Below are 18242 nucleotides of genomic sequence, written 5' to 3'. Positions count from 1 at the left end.
GGCAAAACTCAAGTGAGTGATGTGTATTTTAAAAAGAAAACTGGTTTGTCTTTTCTCTTAATCCTGACATCAATATAGTACTTCTTTATTTAAAACCATAACGATTTTTTGGTATGTCTCTTCCTTTAAGTCTCACACTGCTCTTGATGTACAGTGTGCCCTTAAAAGAAACTGATTTGCACTGTGAAAAAAGTGAGTTTTACATCTAAGCTACAAATCATGAAGCAAGTTAAAAAAAGAAGCAACACTCTCGGTAAAAAGAGTATAGAAGGAATTCTTCACTTTATATGAATGACAATGCCTAGAAATACTCCTCATCCTCAAAAGACTTTTGTAGGAAAAGTAATTTTTGGAAAGTACTTAATGTGTTTTTATTTAAAAAATTTTCTTGTTATTTTCTCTCAACTTATATATATATATATATCTAGCAGGAACTACTGATGGTATAGACAACTTGATTGATGTAACCAAAAGAATTTATAATTGCTCTGCCTTTAGACTACCATTTCAGCATTTAGACATTTTCCTTTTCTACTCAGCGTGTCAATAGAAGCCTTCTCTCTCCTTCACCTACTGGAGCAGCTAAGAAATATAAGACCATGGTATAATACTATTTTGGCAGCCTCTCTGATATTCCCCCATGCTGGGAAGCAACCATGAAACAGCCTGCTACTCTTGTGAGTGGGGAAAATCAGGAATGGAATTACAGTCTGAAAACAAAGGTCACTGTTTCATCTACCCTCAGAAGAGTACAATATAGACTGAGAAATCACAATTTATAGCATTTTTAATGCTCTTTTTAATTCTCTATAATTTTTAAGACAACTTTTATATACCCCTGATACATTAAAGGTTACAAAACCCCACTTTTTTTCCCTGTTCTTTTTTTTTCTATATCTTTTTTTGCTCTTGCTCAGATCTCATAACTGATAGTTAAGGGAATATAGGATTCTCAAAATCTAGTTCTCATTGCTATAAACAACAAAAGTATCTAAATCTAAAAACAAAATGTACAGATGAACAGAAAACATTCTTTAAGGAAATAATACATGGCGAAATCATAGAGTCATGCAACTGTATCTCTGAGAATTCTGTTGTATATCCTACTCCATACATGAACTGCCTTACCAAAAGATCCTACTAAATAAGGACATTAAGTACTCCACTTCTTTGGCAGTACAGTGGATTACTGACCTGGGCAAGGAAAACTGTCCTTGTGCCATCATTTTCAAATGGAAAAAAGAAAATCTCCTTTTCCTTTTTAGACTTTCCTCATCACACAATCTTCTCTAAGGACATAAGGAAAATTAGGGATGTTTTTAAAAGCCTATGGCCTTTCCCACTCCTGAAGACTTGAAATAGATTGTTTAGCAGTTCAGAAACTTGCTTACACTTTTTTTTTTAAATCCAAATTTTCATGGAAGAAGGGAAAATCCAAGGAGTCCAGGGTAAAAAAATGAACCCAAAAACCAGTAAAAGACAGATGAGTACACTGAAATATCTTCCCAATGCCTTAAACAAAATTGTTCATAAAACTAAAACAAGATACTGCTTTCCATTTTTAAATTGAAGTTTTCATGGGGAATTTTTTTTTCAAGCCTGGAATGCAGAATCTCTTGTTACTTCATTACACCAGCTTTTTATCACACTATGTCCCAAATCCACATATGAGCCTTTTCCACTCCTTGAATACCTTAGCGATCTCTTCTGGTTTGGAAGTCAAAGTTCAATGAAAGCCACTATTAATTAAGCCTTTTGTTCTCATAGATACTTCTTTTGAAAATTTTGACCAACAGATCAAATTTTTGACCAACTCAGTCAAGTTATTTCACCTGAAAATTACCTATTTCACTAGCAGGATTTCAACAGAACACTAATGAGAACACATCATCAAGTATTTATGAAGAAGGCCGAAAGGGTAGAATGATTGTCATTAATGTTAAAATTGCTACTTTTATTCTTCTTATTATACTTAATTTTAAAAATTCAATATTATATATTTATTAAAATAAACTTGTTTTTATGATTTTTATCCTTCCTCTGTCCTCATAGAGGGTAATGCAATTAAATCATAGACCTGACTCCAAGCTCTCCAGATACACAACTTTTAGTGAAGTAGATGAAAGAGACATTCAGCACCCTTAAGAACAGGAAAAAAAATTATACTGCATTAAAAAAACTAAAAATCAAATCAAAAGTAAATGCTCCTTTCTTTTTAAAAAAAAAAATTAAATCAAAAGTCAAAGCTCCTTTCTTGCAAACAAGAAAAATAAAATGCAGTTAATTCTCTACAGATGCCCATTCTCCAATTAACTTGTAGGAAAAAATTCTGTTGCAAAATTTTATCAGGAAAAGAGACAATTAACTGGAAAACTGCAGCTTAATTAAGAAAAGAACAAGCAACTGTCTGTTAATACATCGTTCCTTTAAGATACTCCTAATGCTACATTTAAGAAGTAAATGAGCTGCTACACAATTACAGGGGGAAAATAGTACAATTATCACAGAGATAACTTGGGTGGACAGCCTACAATTTTTTACTATGTTAGATAGAACTAGTGAAAGAATAAATCACAAATGAACTGACATCAAGGATCAAATGCAGTAATTCAAGAGAAGCGTTAGGCCTTCCCCAGAAAACACTTAAATGGGCAAAATTAATAACAACTTCAATCCCCAATTCTAGCAATATTCTGTCTTGTATTTACTTTTCTCTCTTCTCTCTGCAGAAAACCACATTTCACACAGTGACAGAGGAAAACTAGCAGGTCCTTTTCCTTCTGAAAAAAATTGCTTGCAATGTATTTTTTAAGTGTGTGTATGACTTAGTATATATTTTTAGTCAAAGCTCTTGAAAAGGCTACAGTGTCAAATAGAAATGCTTTCAAATTAAAAGCCAATGGCCAACTAGCAAACTATGCTGAAGCACAGCTGCATTTTAGAGAAGTCAGTCCTGCACTTAATGGGCAGTTTCTTAAAGGAAATCTGAACAGCCCTTATCACAATGGTGCCATAACATTTTACACAGGCTGAAAATCTCATGCTGCTTTTGCCAAAAAATGCACAGAATAAATCCATATTTTTAATGTATCTTTAGTAAAGACTTAACTACAGCAATTTTCAAAGCACCCTTAAAAACCTCCAAAATAAATGTTAAGACATGTAAAATAAAACACAAAGCGGGAAAAATAGGTGACCTTTGTATTCTTCTCTTCCCTTCTCCTAACTCACAAGTTGTACAGGTGTGATTCATGCACAGTAAGCCAAGAAGGTACACATTTTTCACGACTTGTAATGCTGGACACCTATAAGAATTGTTTTAATGGAAGTACCTTTAAAGGGCACGAAAATTCTTCCAGAAATATGCTTACCTCTTCCAGAGCAAGGCAAATTAGAATTTCCTTGGCATTTCTTAGTGCTTTCTTCAACTGACATTGGACATGAATCTGGATGTTCACATTTTTGCCCAGTCCATCCTTCTTTACAGTCACATCTTCCACAATTACACTGTCCATGACCTTTATAATGAATACAATTAAAGATTAACCTCCATTCTGATGAGGTATAAAAAACTCTTAATTGGATGAACTTTATCAAAGTTGGGGCTTCATTCAGTAATGATACTGGCAAAAAAAATACAACCAAATGACTATATCTACTTTTGTTTCTGAAAAACCATTCAATTTGAGCCATATTCCCTTTTCTGCTTTTTGCTTAAGGAATGTTTTAGCCGCTTCACACATGATTGAATGCAAAAGGGTGAAAGAGAGATTAAAAATACACATTTCACCACTGTTTGGAAAACTGCAATGTCATAAGGCAATATCTAATTTATTTTTAGGTTCTTTTTCTACCATGGTTACAGCATATTCTCTAAGAAATATACCAACAGTATTTTTTATCTACTTGCAATTAACATGATCCACTAGAGACAAGCATTGTCACTTCAATTCCAAGCCTCAAACCAGTGCCTTCTACTAAACAGTTATATACAAATACTAAAACAGTGAAATATTGGACATAATCAAGTCTCATTCCAATAGGACAGTTGGATGTGGTTTTTGGTATCTATATATCTTTATCCTCTATATAAATGCAAACATGTGCAAGTTTTCTTGAGCTTTTCTCAAGAAAAACCAAGAAAAAAAATATATTTGTCCTTCTCTCTCTTGATGCTCTTTGTAAAAAGCATTGAGTTTCTGGCAATGCAAAACGTACCTGAGAAAAGCCTGAGAATCAGCAAAACAACATTCCTTGCCACAAAATCAAATATCTATTTTCATGAGCTCAGACAGTAGTTTAGATCACTCACAATTTTCACACAGTCATCATTCATTGGACCCAGGACCAAAGCATGCTCCCATGTCCACATTTCTATCCATGTTCTTCTTGAAAACCATAGTAACAGAGATTTCATATCTCTTTTTAAGCATACTTGCCTTTTAGTACCAATTTATAAAGCATATTTATTTATTAGTTCATAAGGAGAAAATGGGAGGAAGTAATCATTCTAGGTGTCATCAGATTACTTCCTAGAATACAAGTCTTACTAATTTCACAAAATAACTTTTTCTTTACATTAGTTATTTGTTTTCCTTGAAAAGCATACAGGCTTCCTATTGTTTAGCAGATGAGTTTAGATTAGATTATTAGGTAGAAATTCTTTACTGTGGGGATGGTGAGGCTCTGGAACAAGTGGCCTTAGAGAAGCTGTGGATGTCTGCACCTGGAAATATTCAAGGGAAGCCTGGATGGGGATTTGAGCAACCCAGTCTACTGGAAGGTGTCCCTGCCCATGGCAGTGGTTGGAACCAGGTGATTTTTAAAGTTCCTTCCAACAAAAATCATTATCTGATCTCATGATTCTTTCCTTTGCTTTCATGTGTACCTGCTGACAAGTTGTGAATTGGATTTATGATCCCTGACCCAGACAGATACTTATAGGAGGATTAGGTACTTTCATACAATAGTTTCTTTGCTAAAGCCACAGCAAAGGAGCTAATGAAATGTGTGAACATACACATTTTCTTAATGGAAGCTTGTTTTCTTTCTGTGTCAAGTCATGAAAGCTATTATCTCTTTAAACGAAGATAATTACTTTAATGTCAAGAAGACTTCAGAAAGACAATAATTCAGGAATATTCTGAATGGTACTTCAGGTGTTAAAAGAAGGCATCCAGTTGTCAATTTGATGTACTGTGAAATAACAGTCACCTCAAGCCATATGAAGCTTCTGGAGGGAGCTGCCCTTGTGGATGTTAAATCCTCACATTAGGACTGTCAACTCCTGTCATTTGTATTTTATTAAATAAATATGGAATTTCATTCAGTCACAGTAAAACTCTTTACATTAAAACAGGATTTCCTATAATTCCTCCATGCGACTCAGGACAAAGTGGTTTTCTGTCTCTACCTATTAGGAAGACAAAACAAGACAAGAAAATTTTGTATCATCTCTGATGAAGATTTCAAGAGATGGATTATTTTCCCTAATCTAACTAATTACTCTTGGATTCATCCCAAATCAATTTACAAATAATTGTGAGAAACAATGAGGATATTTTGCAGATACACCTAATGCATGTACACTTTGTGCAGCAAGTAAATTTATTTCATACAAGCAATTAAAAAACCTGTCCCACTACAATTTCTCTGTTAATTGCATATTCTGCCTACCACAATAAACCAAAATTAAAACTTACGCATCTTTTCTATTTCTGAAACAAGACTAAACAGCAGGACTGGAAGATATTGTTCACATTGCTTCATGTGCAAATGGATTTTTTTTGCACAATCTATTTTAGGAATGTATATTTGGATGGCCAGCTAAGACTAAATTAGACTTTTCTAAAACATAATGGAAAGGGAATGGATAAAAATAATTAGTACTAAAATTTTTGATGAGTAGATGGAAAAATAAAACTATACTTCAACTTGAGTTTTAGTCACATTAAGCACGTCATACGTCCCTCCTTTTATATATCAGTTTTCCTTGTTTACAGTTATGTCTGAGTAATAAAGAACAATATACCAGTACTTAATCCAATGCCAAATGGCAATATCTTCCCCCAAGCTCCTTTGAAACTGTCTGTGCATTCTTATCCTCTGCTTTCTTACAACCATTACCAACCTGGGCAGCAGCAGCTGCAAAGGCATTAATGTCCAGGAAAGGGGGAATTTAAGCATGACTTTTTCTTATACAGCATTAGTTGTAGATGCCACAGGTATGCTTTAATTTAATTCCGTTTGAAACTCTTGTGTTCACTGTTAACAACAGAATGCATTTACCTTGTTCTAAATGCTTTGTAGCTTTGCATTCTTTAGGAGATGCTGATGTTTTGATTAGTCCCCAAGTGCTAAAAACCCTGACAGTAACAGAGTGGGACATTCAAAAACTGACAACAAAGTCAATCTTCCTGCTGCTCTCAGGACTTCGTGACTGCACACAGCTCTACATCATTCTAGTTTACTCATTAAATAAACCATTAAATAAATATATAATATCTGCAAGTGGTTGAAGAGTAACTACTAAATTAAGTCACTTAAGTTTTTTGAAAAGCTTCTTTTCCCATTTTATTAGCTAGCAAATCCTCTAAAATTATTAAAAACAAAACAAAAAAAACCCACAAAAATATCCCACAACTGTTTAGAAACTTTTCACTTTTTAAACAGGCAAAGAAAAGGCTGAAAATTTTATTTATCATGCTGGTTTCAGCTGTCTTTTTCTGTTACAGACAACTCCAATGATCTTTCTATGGAACATATGTCACTCTAGGAATAGGAGGAAAATATATTAAATCATCATTAGTCACCTTGATGTGTCTGCATTTTTCCTGTTATTTATTAGGCCAGATCAGATTTCTACAGGATGAATTGAAGCTGATATCCTCCAATCTGTAAAGTCCCTTTGAAATCACATTCATTTGCTTTAGGAGGATTTCTGTGTGTACTAATTGCATGCTGTATTGAACAAAGTCCTTCTCTCCTGCCTAGTATTGGCATCTTAGCATCCACACAAAATTGCATGCAAGGTCTCTCCCAGAATCTCAGCTTTCGTTAGCTGGTACATGGAACATCTAAGCTGCAAAGCCATGGATTGATGGATTGGTGGATGTCAACTATTTTGAGTATAATGCTCACAAGTCCAAGTAGAAGAAAAAGGAAGATGGATGTGTCTAAGATGTGCAGTTGAGGGTACAGCTACAGAAGTGCAGCTGAGCCACATATTCATATTTTTCAAGTATTGATGCTCTACTTGTTCTTATGTCAATTTGTATTCTCAGGGGACTGTTTTTCATTGACTCATTTATTTACTCTTCCTTGAATTTCTTCTTCTTGATTATCATCTCCCTGTCATATAAAATGAAATAACAAACATAAGCGGACCTAACGAACTTTCAAAATCAAATTTTCCCATGAAAGGATATATGCATATTTTTAATTTTCAACCATTATCCAGTTCATGTTAGGTTACACTGAACACAAGGCTATTAGAAGGGAGATGGGCACCTAAAAGAAACTAATACTTAACAGGATTTTGTTACATGGCATGGAAAAAAAAATACAGAATTATGTTTTTAATTTAAAAAGCCCCCTCCTGCCACCCAAGCTTGGCATGTTTTAAGATAGGAAAATGAGAATTGTTGCACTAGGGAAGAGGAAGATCAGACCAGTTGGAAGGTTTTTTTATAAAACTACACCTATGTCCCCTTTATACACAAACCTTACCTGAACAGAAGTCATCAGAATATCTGTCATACACTGCTTTGCAGTTTCTTTCATCACACTCACAAGTATCTCCATGAATATCTCCCCAGTCACCAGTTGGGTCCACATCATGGCATGTACATTCCCCACATACACATGTGCCTAGAAGGGTAAAAAAAAAAAAAAGACAGTTAAAAAAGCACCAAAAAATAGAAAGTGACACAGAGATAGAAGATTAACTGTGTAATTTAGAGTAACTTTGATTACAGGAATTTACACTTGTGAATTTTCAGCCTTCACAGAAATGCAATTTCAAAGTGATAATGCAATTTTGCAAGTGATAATCTTGAGTGTGTGCTCATCTTCTATGATTTGAAACCTTCTTAATTATTTAGTAGCAATAATTTAAACAAATTGGCTTCCTCTTCATGTTTATTTTTGCTCTTGAGCCTTGCTAGGAGTCAACAAAAATATAGCTCACAGAACAGTTGTACATCTTTGGGATCAACAGTAATTTGCCCTGTCAGTAATGACAATAAAAATCAATTCTGTTTAAATGACTTGGGCTTGGGCACAGGGGATAATTAATGGTTGTTAAAGCATAAACATTTAAACTACAAGAGAATCCAAACTAACACAGCTGAAAAAGTCTAGGAGGTCATTCTTTACCTAAGAAGAACAGCAGCACAGATCTACATGAAAGGATACTTCTCCACTTTCCCAAGTCAATATTCAGGACCACACACATTGTTTATAATAAGAAGAAATTTGAATAACAGAAAACAAATTTGCATATTTTACTAATATGCAGAGAATACGCGTCCTACTTATTAAGGAAAATCTGAACAAAAACCCCTAACCAAACAAAAAAAGATATTTTCCTTATTCAGAAATTCAAATATGCTTCAGGGAGCACACTCATTACTTTTTTGAGACGCTAAAGGCTCGTAGAAGTAGCCTGACCTTACTGATGCACACAGTTCATTTCTTGCAGAGTGTCTTCACCTTCTGCTACTCTGCTAACACCTTTGCCATCTTATTTAGGTTATTCTAAACAATATAATATAATATTTGAGGGCACCAGGACAGGATGACTAAGCAGTACACATAGATATAGGCACATTCTCTAATGAAAGGAGCGGGTCTACACAACCCAGCATGCATGATATGAATGAACATAAAGAGCTGCTGCCCTCTATTCTGTTAAAAACCCTGAGACAGCCCTCAAGAAATTTGTGCCTAATTTTTTATAGTTTCACAATTCAGTGACATTACTGAAGAAGAAAAAAAACATTCAACCAACAAAACAACAAACAAACAGAACAAGGAAATGCCTCTGGAGAGTGATTAATCCTCCCAGAAACAACTTCAGAGTTAATTTAGATCAGCTGTCCTGGATGTCAGAATGCAGAACATAATCCCAACAAAGTTTAAAAATCTAAATTTTCACATGTGCTCTAAACTGGTTGACTAGATAGTGCAGGGGAAAAGATAAGAACAATTTATCCATCTTAGCTGAAGAAGGGTGAGCATCAAGGTTTGCCTTAATATTTGATTTTTAGAAAGCTCAAGACTGACAAGATGAACCGTACTTATATCACAAGATGTATAAGTACAGAAAATTGGGTGAGTAGGACCAAATGGAGCAGAAATACCTTGTTGGAAAGTAACTTCACAATATCAGAAGCCTACGAAATTCTTATGAAGATTAAATCACAAATACATGAAAGGCTAAAGGCATGGAAGTATCACAAATGTACCTTTTTATTGGAGGTTGCAGCTACTCAGACTATCGCAATGCTATTCACACAATTTCTCCTATTGCAATGCCAGTTTAAAGAAATAATCACAGATTAAAATTTCAAATTTGATTAAAAGCTTGCTTTGACAAGAAATTCTTTGCCAAGAAATTACTTTCTCAGTGCAAAGAAAGCATCTGATATGAAGATACTTTGATATCTATTATTTCCAGAACTACACAAAAATTTTATGCTGAAGTCCCGCGACTAAATGAGCCTACATGATCTCTGCATTTGAGCCAAACTTTCAATTTCAGCCTAATCATGAGAAGAGAGTTTTCTAAATGTTCTCTTGATGACTAGATGTTCACAATACAGCATGTTTTTTCAGTAGAGATGTTTTTAGGAGAGGTATCTATGTGACTCTTGCTTATGTATTACTATAATTATTCTGGTCTATTGCCAAAAAACCACTATTTTTTTAGCTCCTTGTTCACAGCAGCTAGTGAAAAGCAACCTTATTTTGTGGGGTTTTGTTATTTCTTTTTTTTTTTTTTTCCCAAAAAGGCAAAATTAGACAGAAGTATAAGGTAAAATTCAAATTCCAAAACTGTGCAGATAAAACCTTATGTAGTTAGAGAAACTGTGTGAAGTCTACTTTTCCATCTCTATACATTCCACAGCATTGTTACTGCACACTTCACAGGTGTTTTTTGGTTGTAGTGGAAATTAAATGCTTCATGTTTTCATTTTCCCGATGCCACTGTGGGAATTGACATATAGTTCTGTGACCTTACAGCACCAGTCCATTCAAAGTCAAAAATCTGGTAATATTTTATTTTGCAAACTAAACCTCTTAGCAAAACAAATATGCACGAAATACCAAATTATCCTTCTCAGTTTACTACAAAAATAAAGAATGGGAACAAGTTGAGTTCGCTTAATCAAGAAGTGGATGTGGATTTGTGTAAGTTTATACCTAAACACAGGTATCTGCCCAGTTGCAAGTGTCTATCCAGAGCTGAAATAGGTGAGAGCAAGTAGAAACTCAGCAAACACAGTCTATGTCCTACTGTAGAGAATGCATAGAGTGAAATAAAAGCCAACTATAAACACGTGTAGAAGGTCCATGCAAATGACACACCTCTGTTGCTGCAGATTTTGCCATCTGGAGATGTGCATCTTTTCTTGATCTCCCAGGGGGTGATGTCACACTGGAATTCACATTTATCTCCATGCCAACCAGCCTCACAGTAACAGTTTCCACAGTAACACTTTCCATGGCCTTAAGCCAAAACAAATTTTGTACAGGGAGAAAGAGGCAAGTTTTTAAAAGGCATTATCAATTTAACTGTTTTTATATTTTCCTTTAAAAAGTTTTACTGCTAGATTCAGAATAGAAACAATTTATAGATCATGTATGAATACATAAAATCAGACAAAGGAAATCAGAACTATACTTTTCCCCTCTATTTTAGAGGGGGGTTTTCCTTTAATCATAGATTAAATCTAATCAAGAAACACTAACAGACAACATAATTTTTATACTTGTAAACATTTCTTTTTTTACTTTATGGGTAATTTTTGAAGACTGTAATAATTAAAATTTAAGCATAGCTTTACACATCAAGGTAGGACACATACTTGGCATGTCTAAGAACACCTTGTGTGTTCTTGACTCCTCAGCTACCTGAAGTAAAGACATCTTGATTTATTACACACCGACTATGTTGTATATGGCTTCCCTTCTTCTTCCCCTCTGTCAAGAAGACTTTAAAACATGGCTAAACCAGTTCATCAAGGAGACGTCTTTTCAAAATTCTTTCAGATGTTCATTTAACAAAATATACATATCTCAAAAAAGATGGTTGCATTATCTGGGTGAAACCAGATCCAGAATATTTTCATCTGCTAAGGCACATGTGCCATGTGCTTCAAAGAACAAAGCTTTTAAATTAAGTAGTTGCAATTCTTACTAATCTTAGAGCCAAAAGTTAACTCTTTAATAGTAGGATCAAATCAGGATCTTGTTCTTTCTTCCTTTGAGCTTAGTAGACCTGGCCATCTCTATCACAATCTGGTCAATTTATAGTCTTGATAATTAAGACTGCAAATTATTGAATACAATTTTTCCTGTTTTTTGCATCTATATATGGAATATTCATTACATTTGGTTAAATGTGAAAAACCAATTAATTTAATTAAATAATACAACATAGAGAATAAAAAATAATTATTATGAAAAGGTTGATTGTGAACAGTAGCAAAAAAGAAGAGGAAAAATACTAAAGGAGTATAATGATTTGATCTAGAGGCAATTTTCACAGATTAAAATATCAATACTTCATTCTTCACTCACACTTTGATACTTCTCAGATAAATATCAATTAAATGATAAAATTTGCCTTTGCTCTTGGCAGGAGAAAAAAATCACTCCCTTAGAGTAAAAAAGCTTTAGTTTAAGAAAAATACCAGGACCAGAATTCAATTTTAGCTAGAAGATATGATACTCTCAAAAATGAGCTGCAACTTGACTCCAAACCTCAAATAAAAAAGTGATGGTTAGTTGACTGATAAAGTTTCAACTGAAGTCAAAAAAAACAAGACTGGAACACTCTTGTCAGCATATGGACACAATTTGCATATGTGTAGCTTGAACAATGTTTGTAGTACCTTCCAGCTCAAGGACAAGCCTCCTTCTCAACACAGGCAACAGCATTTATAATACCATAAATGGTGTGTATTGCAATATATTGAATTTCCAGGTTCCTGCCTTATAATGACATGAAAGAACAGTTTGAATTTTGGTTCTTTTCTATCCATCAGCAGAGTTCATTCCATCTTATTTTCCTGCCTTTCCTATCACAGATTAAATTCATTATTCATTCCTTTCTCTTCGTATCTTCCTGCTTTTATCATCCTACATTTATTCCTGGTATTTTTAATTTTTGCTTCCTTGACAAAATTCCTAATAATCTATTTCCTGGGTTTTTTTTTTTTCATATGTTGTCAATTCTGCTCTCTCTCATATGTGCCACAAGGCATTCACATTCCTCATATAGTCTACTGAAGACAGACACACTAAGCTATGAATTACCTTAGTGAATTATCTTGTACAATCCTCTTTGCAGTTCTTCCCAAAAGAGGAGAATGTCACAGGATTTATTCATTCTTTAACCTTTTGGTTAGCTCATTTTTGCATCTGAAATTTGCACTTAGAATTTGCAGTGTGAAGTCTTGCAAATAGAGTTACTTTTATTTTAAGTCATATATTCAGTAAAGATATTTTGTAGAACCATGCAATTAAATAAGAGCCTATATTAATCATCTTCACTCTTCTTGCAGTCATTAACATACATACCTGTACAAATCTCTCCTGTTTCATCATCGATGCATTCTCTGTCATCACATTCACAAAATTTGCCATATACCAGTCCATTTTCTTCTGAGTTAGCACATTGGCACCTGCCACACTGACATGTGCCTGTAAACATTTAAGAAACATTACCCAATTATTGCAGATTATAGAAAGAGTTTCATTAGTGTGTCAGAGATGGTATATATTTTATTTCTGAGAAGGCTGAAATCTGAAGATCCACACAAATAAAGACAGACTCAGAAATTATCCATATCAACAAAAAACCTAATCTTAGCTGTACAGAGATAGAGCATTCAAGTGCCTTGGAAGTGTAAAGCTGTTGTTTTTTTTTTTTTTTCACAGAATAAACCACACAAAAAACCTAACAAACAAAAACAAACAAACAAACAAAAACTTTCTGACATAATGAAAAGCCAGAGCACTCAGGCAATGCAGTAAAGGATACAAATGGATTTGTAACCAGATCTCTGCTCATCATGTCACACATTTGCTCCTTGGTGTTTTGAGGGGAGTTGCCCCTCAGTTCAGTGGCTCCCTCCTTCCATGACCTGCCCTCCGGAATAGGAAGAAATTCTTTTATTGCTCCCTGAGAAAGAAAAATCCCATCTTTTCCCTCAGAGGGTCTATCTAACCTGAGATCATAAATGATTGTATGAATGAGTTCCACAGTCAAAAAAAAAAAAGAAAATCACAACCACATTAAAATGACATTAGAAACAAAAGTATTACTATGCCACAGATATAAAAAAAAACCTTGTCCCAACCTTTTATAAAATTGAAAGGGTGGGAACTTTGTGCAATATTATATTACTGGGGCCTTGTGGTCAGTGGTCTCCTGTGAAGACTGGGGCCACTTCTAACCAAGGAAAGAAACGGGCTCTTTTTTAAGACCTTTGACTAAGCAGAATGAACTATACTTAATTTTGAAAGTCAGAGTCTCATTTAGCTATCTCTCATGGCTCTTTCAATAGCAAGTTTCATATATCTATTGTTAGAAATTGAGTATATTATTTACTCAGTATGCTGCGTGATAATAGTTTTACGTTAAACTGGTTTCTTACCCTGTACTACCTTCTCTCTAACAAGTCCCACAAATCCTTGGGATTCTTTGCTCATGTTAGCAATTAATTTGTGAGAAATTTACTTGTGTGGATTCCAACAGAAATTAAAGCAATAGTAAGCAGAAGTGGCATTCTTGAAAAATTTTTCCACTTGGAGGTCAATGTAATAGAAAAACCAGAAGGCAATTTCTGGTCTCAAAACTTAATTGGTAGAAAATGCCCTTTAAAATGGTACCATTCTTCAATGAGGTTTTCTAAAAGGCCATTTGGTTTACCTCTGAATTTTTTTTTTTTTAGGAAAAGACCTATTTAAGTTAGGATGGTCATAAAACTAAACAATTAGAGAAGAGAGCATTACCAAATCAGAACAGTGAAGATGGAAATGCTCCTTTAAATGGTTCAACACATCTTCTACAACTGATTTTAATAATCACAGGTACAACTCAAAAGTGTCTCAAGAAGTTGCACAGCTTATAAATGTCCAGGAAAAATATTTAAAAGTGTCATTTCTGCATTCTGTAAACACAAACACTTGAAAGAAATTACATCATCTTCTGTGTTAGTAGCATTACAACAACATTCTGATGAGGAAAATAAATGACACAGTTGCAGTTTCATCAACGCAAAACAGCTGTAGATAAATCAGAGCACTAAAGTAGGTGTTCCTAATCAGTGTACATTATATGCACAGAAATAAGCCTATAGGAAAATTAAACATTTTAGTACGCCTACAGCTACAGCTCAGTCTCTTGAAACATACTATACAAAATTACTACTTAGAAATCACAGTGATTCTCAAGATAACACTGGGAGAGCACTAAGGTATCAAAAGTAACAAAAGACATCTTACCTGCACCAGAACAGATGATATCTTGAGAATTCTTGCACATTTCATTGCTTTTCCTCCGTGTAAGATTGCAAGTAGCTGGATACTGACAAGCTTCACCATACCAGCCTTCATCACATTTGCACTTCCCACAGTCACACTTTCCATGGCCTAGCAAAAGAAGGAAAGAGTGTGTCAAGACCCTTCTTTTCTCATTCAGAAAGTGGTATTTTCTTATCCAGCTTTTAAAATAGATTCCATCAATTACATTTTTAAATGAACATGACTAACAGATTAACTTAACACAGTTCATATGCAATTAAAAATAGCAGGGAGAAAGCCAGCACATGGCTCCACCAAGGACAAGGCCTGCGTGACCAGCCTGTGCCTTTCTATGATGGAGTGACTGCATCAGTGGATGAGGGAGGAGCTACAGATGTCATTTATCTGAACTTCTGTAGAGCATTTGACATTGACCCCCTCGACATCCTTCTCTAAACAGGAGAGATGGGTTTGATGGGGGAGCTGTTATGTGCGTAAGGACTTGGTTGGGTGATCACATCAAGAGGCCAGTGGTCAACTGCACAGAGTCCTGGAGCACACCACTGACAGCTGGAGTCCCTCAGGGACCAGTGCTGCAGCCAGTGTTATACTGATTATCTTCCTAATGACACAGGAAAAAGGATCAAGTGCATCCTCAGCAAATTTGCAGATGAGTGGTGCAGTTGACACACCTGAAGGATGTGATGCCATCCAGAGGGACATGGACAGGCTCAGGAAGAAGGTCCCTTGGAATCTCATGAGGTTTAACAAGACCAAATGCAAGGTGCTGCCCCTGGGTGGGGGCAACCCCCAGTATCAACGCAGGCTGGGGGATGAACAGATCAAGAGCAGCCCTGCCCAAAAGGACTTGGAGGGGCTGGTGGATATGCAGCTGGACAATTTTCACTATTTATGTTGCATACAAAGTATCATTTTTTTTACACTAACTTCCAGGAGCGAATTTTTAGTACTTCATTCTTTAGCATTTTACAATTTTAGGTAGTAAATGTGAAAAAAAAAAATGCATCTCTTTTAAACAGAGAATTAAATTTTAAAATAAATATCTTTTGAATATATATCTGACTACAGAATATTCCCATCTTATCACTGTATCTTAAAACCAGAATCTAATTGCAGTCTATTTTAAATGTATCTGTTCCTGTGGTTAGAATTAGCTGCCTGAAAAATACAAGCCCAGTCTACTGCCAGTAAGAAGGAGTTTAAATAACTATTGTAAATGACAATTTTAATTAGAAAAGGTTGTCTTTTTTGTTGCTCAAGAAAACTTTGCTTGCCTTCCAACATGGTCCTAAGACAAGATACAGTTTAATAGCTGCAAAAAACATAAACCAAAAACTTAAGAGACCATGTTAGTTCTTGTTTTAAAACATGAATTTCCATCTTAAAAAATGCTGAATTGCTTCATTGGTAAAGTACAAGAAAAAAAAAAGGATATAAAATACAGAATAAAAAAACCTACTCTAGTGACTATTCTGCTTCATTGACACACAATAGCATACAACTATTCCAGAAAGTGGTGGTAAATCCTAGGTTAGCTTAGAAAAAAAACATACCCATTTTCCTTTCTTTGAAGAAAGCTTGTCACTATGACTTTGCATTTTCTACCTTAGGCACTCTTGTGATTTAACAGTTTGATGTCTGCTGGTGAAGAAAAGATATTCTAATAAAAGTAGGACTAATTTTCCCATTCCCATATCTAAATGACAGTAAGTCAGAAGTAAGGCAGAAGTAAGGCAGAGAGTAAGGCAGAGAGTAAGGCAGAGAGTAAGGCAGAGAGAGTAAGGCAGAGAGTAAGGCAGAGAGTAAGGCAGAGAGTAAGGCAGAGAGTAAGGCAGAGAGTAAGGCAGAGAGTAAGGCAGAGAGTAAGGCAGAGAGTAAGGCAGAGAGTAAGGCAGAGAGTAAGGCAGAGAGTAAGGCAGAGAGTAAGGCAGAGAGTAAGGCAGAGAGTAAGGCAGAGAGTAAGGCAGAGAGTAAGGCAGAGAGTAAGGCAGAGAGTAAGGCAGAGAGTAAGGCAGAGAGTAAGGCAGAGAGTAAGGCAGAGAGTAAGGCAGAGAGTAAGGCAGAAGTTACTTCATATCAGTTATTAGCAATGGTCCAGCAGCACTAACCTCTCTCAGAAATGCACTAATATAACACATGATGCATGAAGGGAACAAATAATTTTACTTAAAAAGCAACACTGTTGAAAGAAAATTAATAAAATATTTTTGAGAGAGAGGTTATACAGAGGAGTCTCCTGGCTTTAACAAGAAAACACCAAAAACTGTAATTAATAAAACTTTGAGAAATAATGGAAGATCATTTTCATGCAACAGAAAGAAACTGTCAGGAATCTAACTCATATGAATTTGTAAAATTGCACACATGATTTTCACCAAAATTAAAATATATTAATTTTGCCATTTGGATTTTTTTTTTAATTGCAAAGCAATGGCAATTTTCTGCCCAAAAATTTGGGTGAAAGGTCTATATTAAAATGTAGAAGTCCATAACTGCCTGCAATAGCTTGTGTATCTCCCTGCATCTTCCCTGTCACATGGATGGTGCAATTGATCTGCAAGTCAGTTTGACATAGAAATCCCTTTGCTTTTCTCCCACATCCACGTGTACCAATATTATTGCCTTCCTCGTGACAAAAATAATGATGTGATAAAGTATAAACCAAGTATGCAATAAACTGTAAGAAAATTAGGGAAAGCACATAAGTTTTCTCACCGGGTTTCTTTCAGAAAGGTTTTGTTGTGTATAAATTTCTGCATTATTTAGAAAGCAAATAATATCAGGAAATAGAAAATAAGGAGTAACTATCACTATGAAAGCTATGAGGTGAGACTGCATCTTCCCATAAATTAAATTTTAGCAATAAGCGGTAGACCCAGGTATTTGAGAATGTGACACATAAGACTTCACTAAATAGTTGGTCAAGAAAGCTGCATCTCAAAGTGATGATATATTCATTCCATTAAAAAAAAAAAAAAAAAAACTGCAACACAAATAAATGCTAAACACAAATAAATCAGAACATCACTAAAAAACATAATCAGCAAAACATCAACAAAAAAACCAGAAAACAAGTAAATAAGAAAGACTCAAGAAAATGTAATAATTCCTTTAGGAAAAAGACTGGCTGAGGACTGTGAAAAACTTGCAACTTCAAACATTGGGAGAAACATTTTGTAACAAAGGGCTCAATTTCTAACTAGATGAGCAATCACCTCAGAGAGTATATCTGGACTATGCAGGAAGCTTTTAGGGTGGAACACAAAATTAATATGCTAGGAAAACTGTCAGATGTCACAAAATATATAAAGAAAGTGAGAACAGAAAATGTTAGGCAGGGTCAGATCTTGCAAAATTTCAAGTACTAAAATGTACTTTCATCATCCAAATAAAAAGAAAACAAGAAAAAGAGTGGCTTCAAGCAGCAAAAACCAGTTAAGATTAAAGACAATTTACAGGCAGTACAA

General features: G+C 34.8%; 1 protein-coding gene across 1 annotated transcript in view; it reads right to left on the bottom strand.

The window, feature by feature from the left end:
• Positions 1–18242, bottom strand: part of ITGBL1 (integrin subunit beta like 1) — a 122845-nt gene that overhangs the window by 54775 nt on the left and 49828 nt on the right. Inside the window, exons 3-7 of the mRNA XM_002196071.7 lie at positions 14737–14883; positions 12808–12930; positions 10591–10731; positions 7729–7869; positions 3372–3518 (exon numbers count right to left, since the gene is read on the bottom strand). Of these exons, the coding sequence (XP_002196107.5) occupies positions 3372–3518; positions 7729–7869; positions 10591–10731; positions 12808–12930; positions 14737–14883 (699 nt within the window). The remainder of the gene's footprint in view (positions 1–3371; positions 3519–7728; positions 7870–10590; positions 10732–12807; positions 12931–14736; positions 14884–18242) is intronic.

Source organism: Taeniopygia guttata, chromosome 1 (genome assembly GCF_048771995.1).
Source record: "Taeniopygia guttata chromosome 1, bTaeGut7.mat, whole genome shotgun sequence".
Classification (NCBI taxonomy): Eukaryota; Metazoa; Chordata; class Aves; order Passeriformes; family Estrildidae; genus Taeniopygia; species Taeniopygia guttata.
Note: the sequence above shows the minus strand (reverse complement) of the source record. Positions and strands in the feature narration are given on the sequence as shown.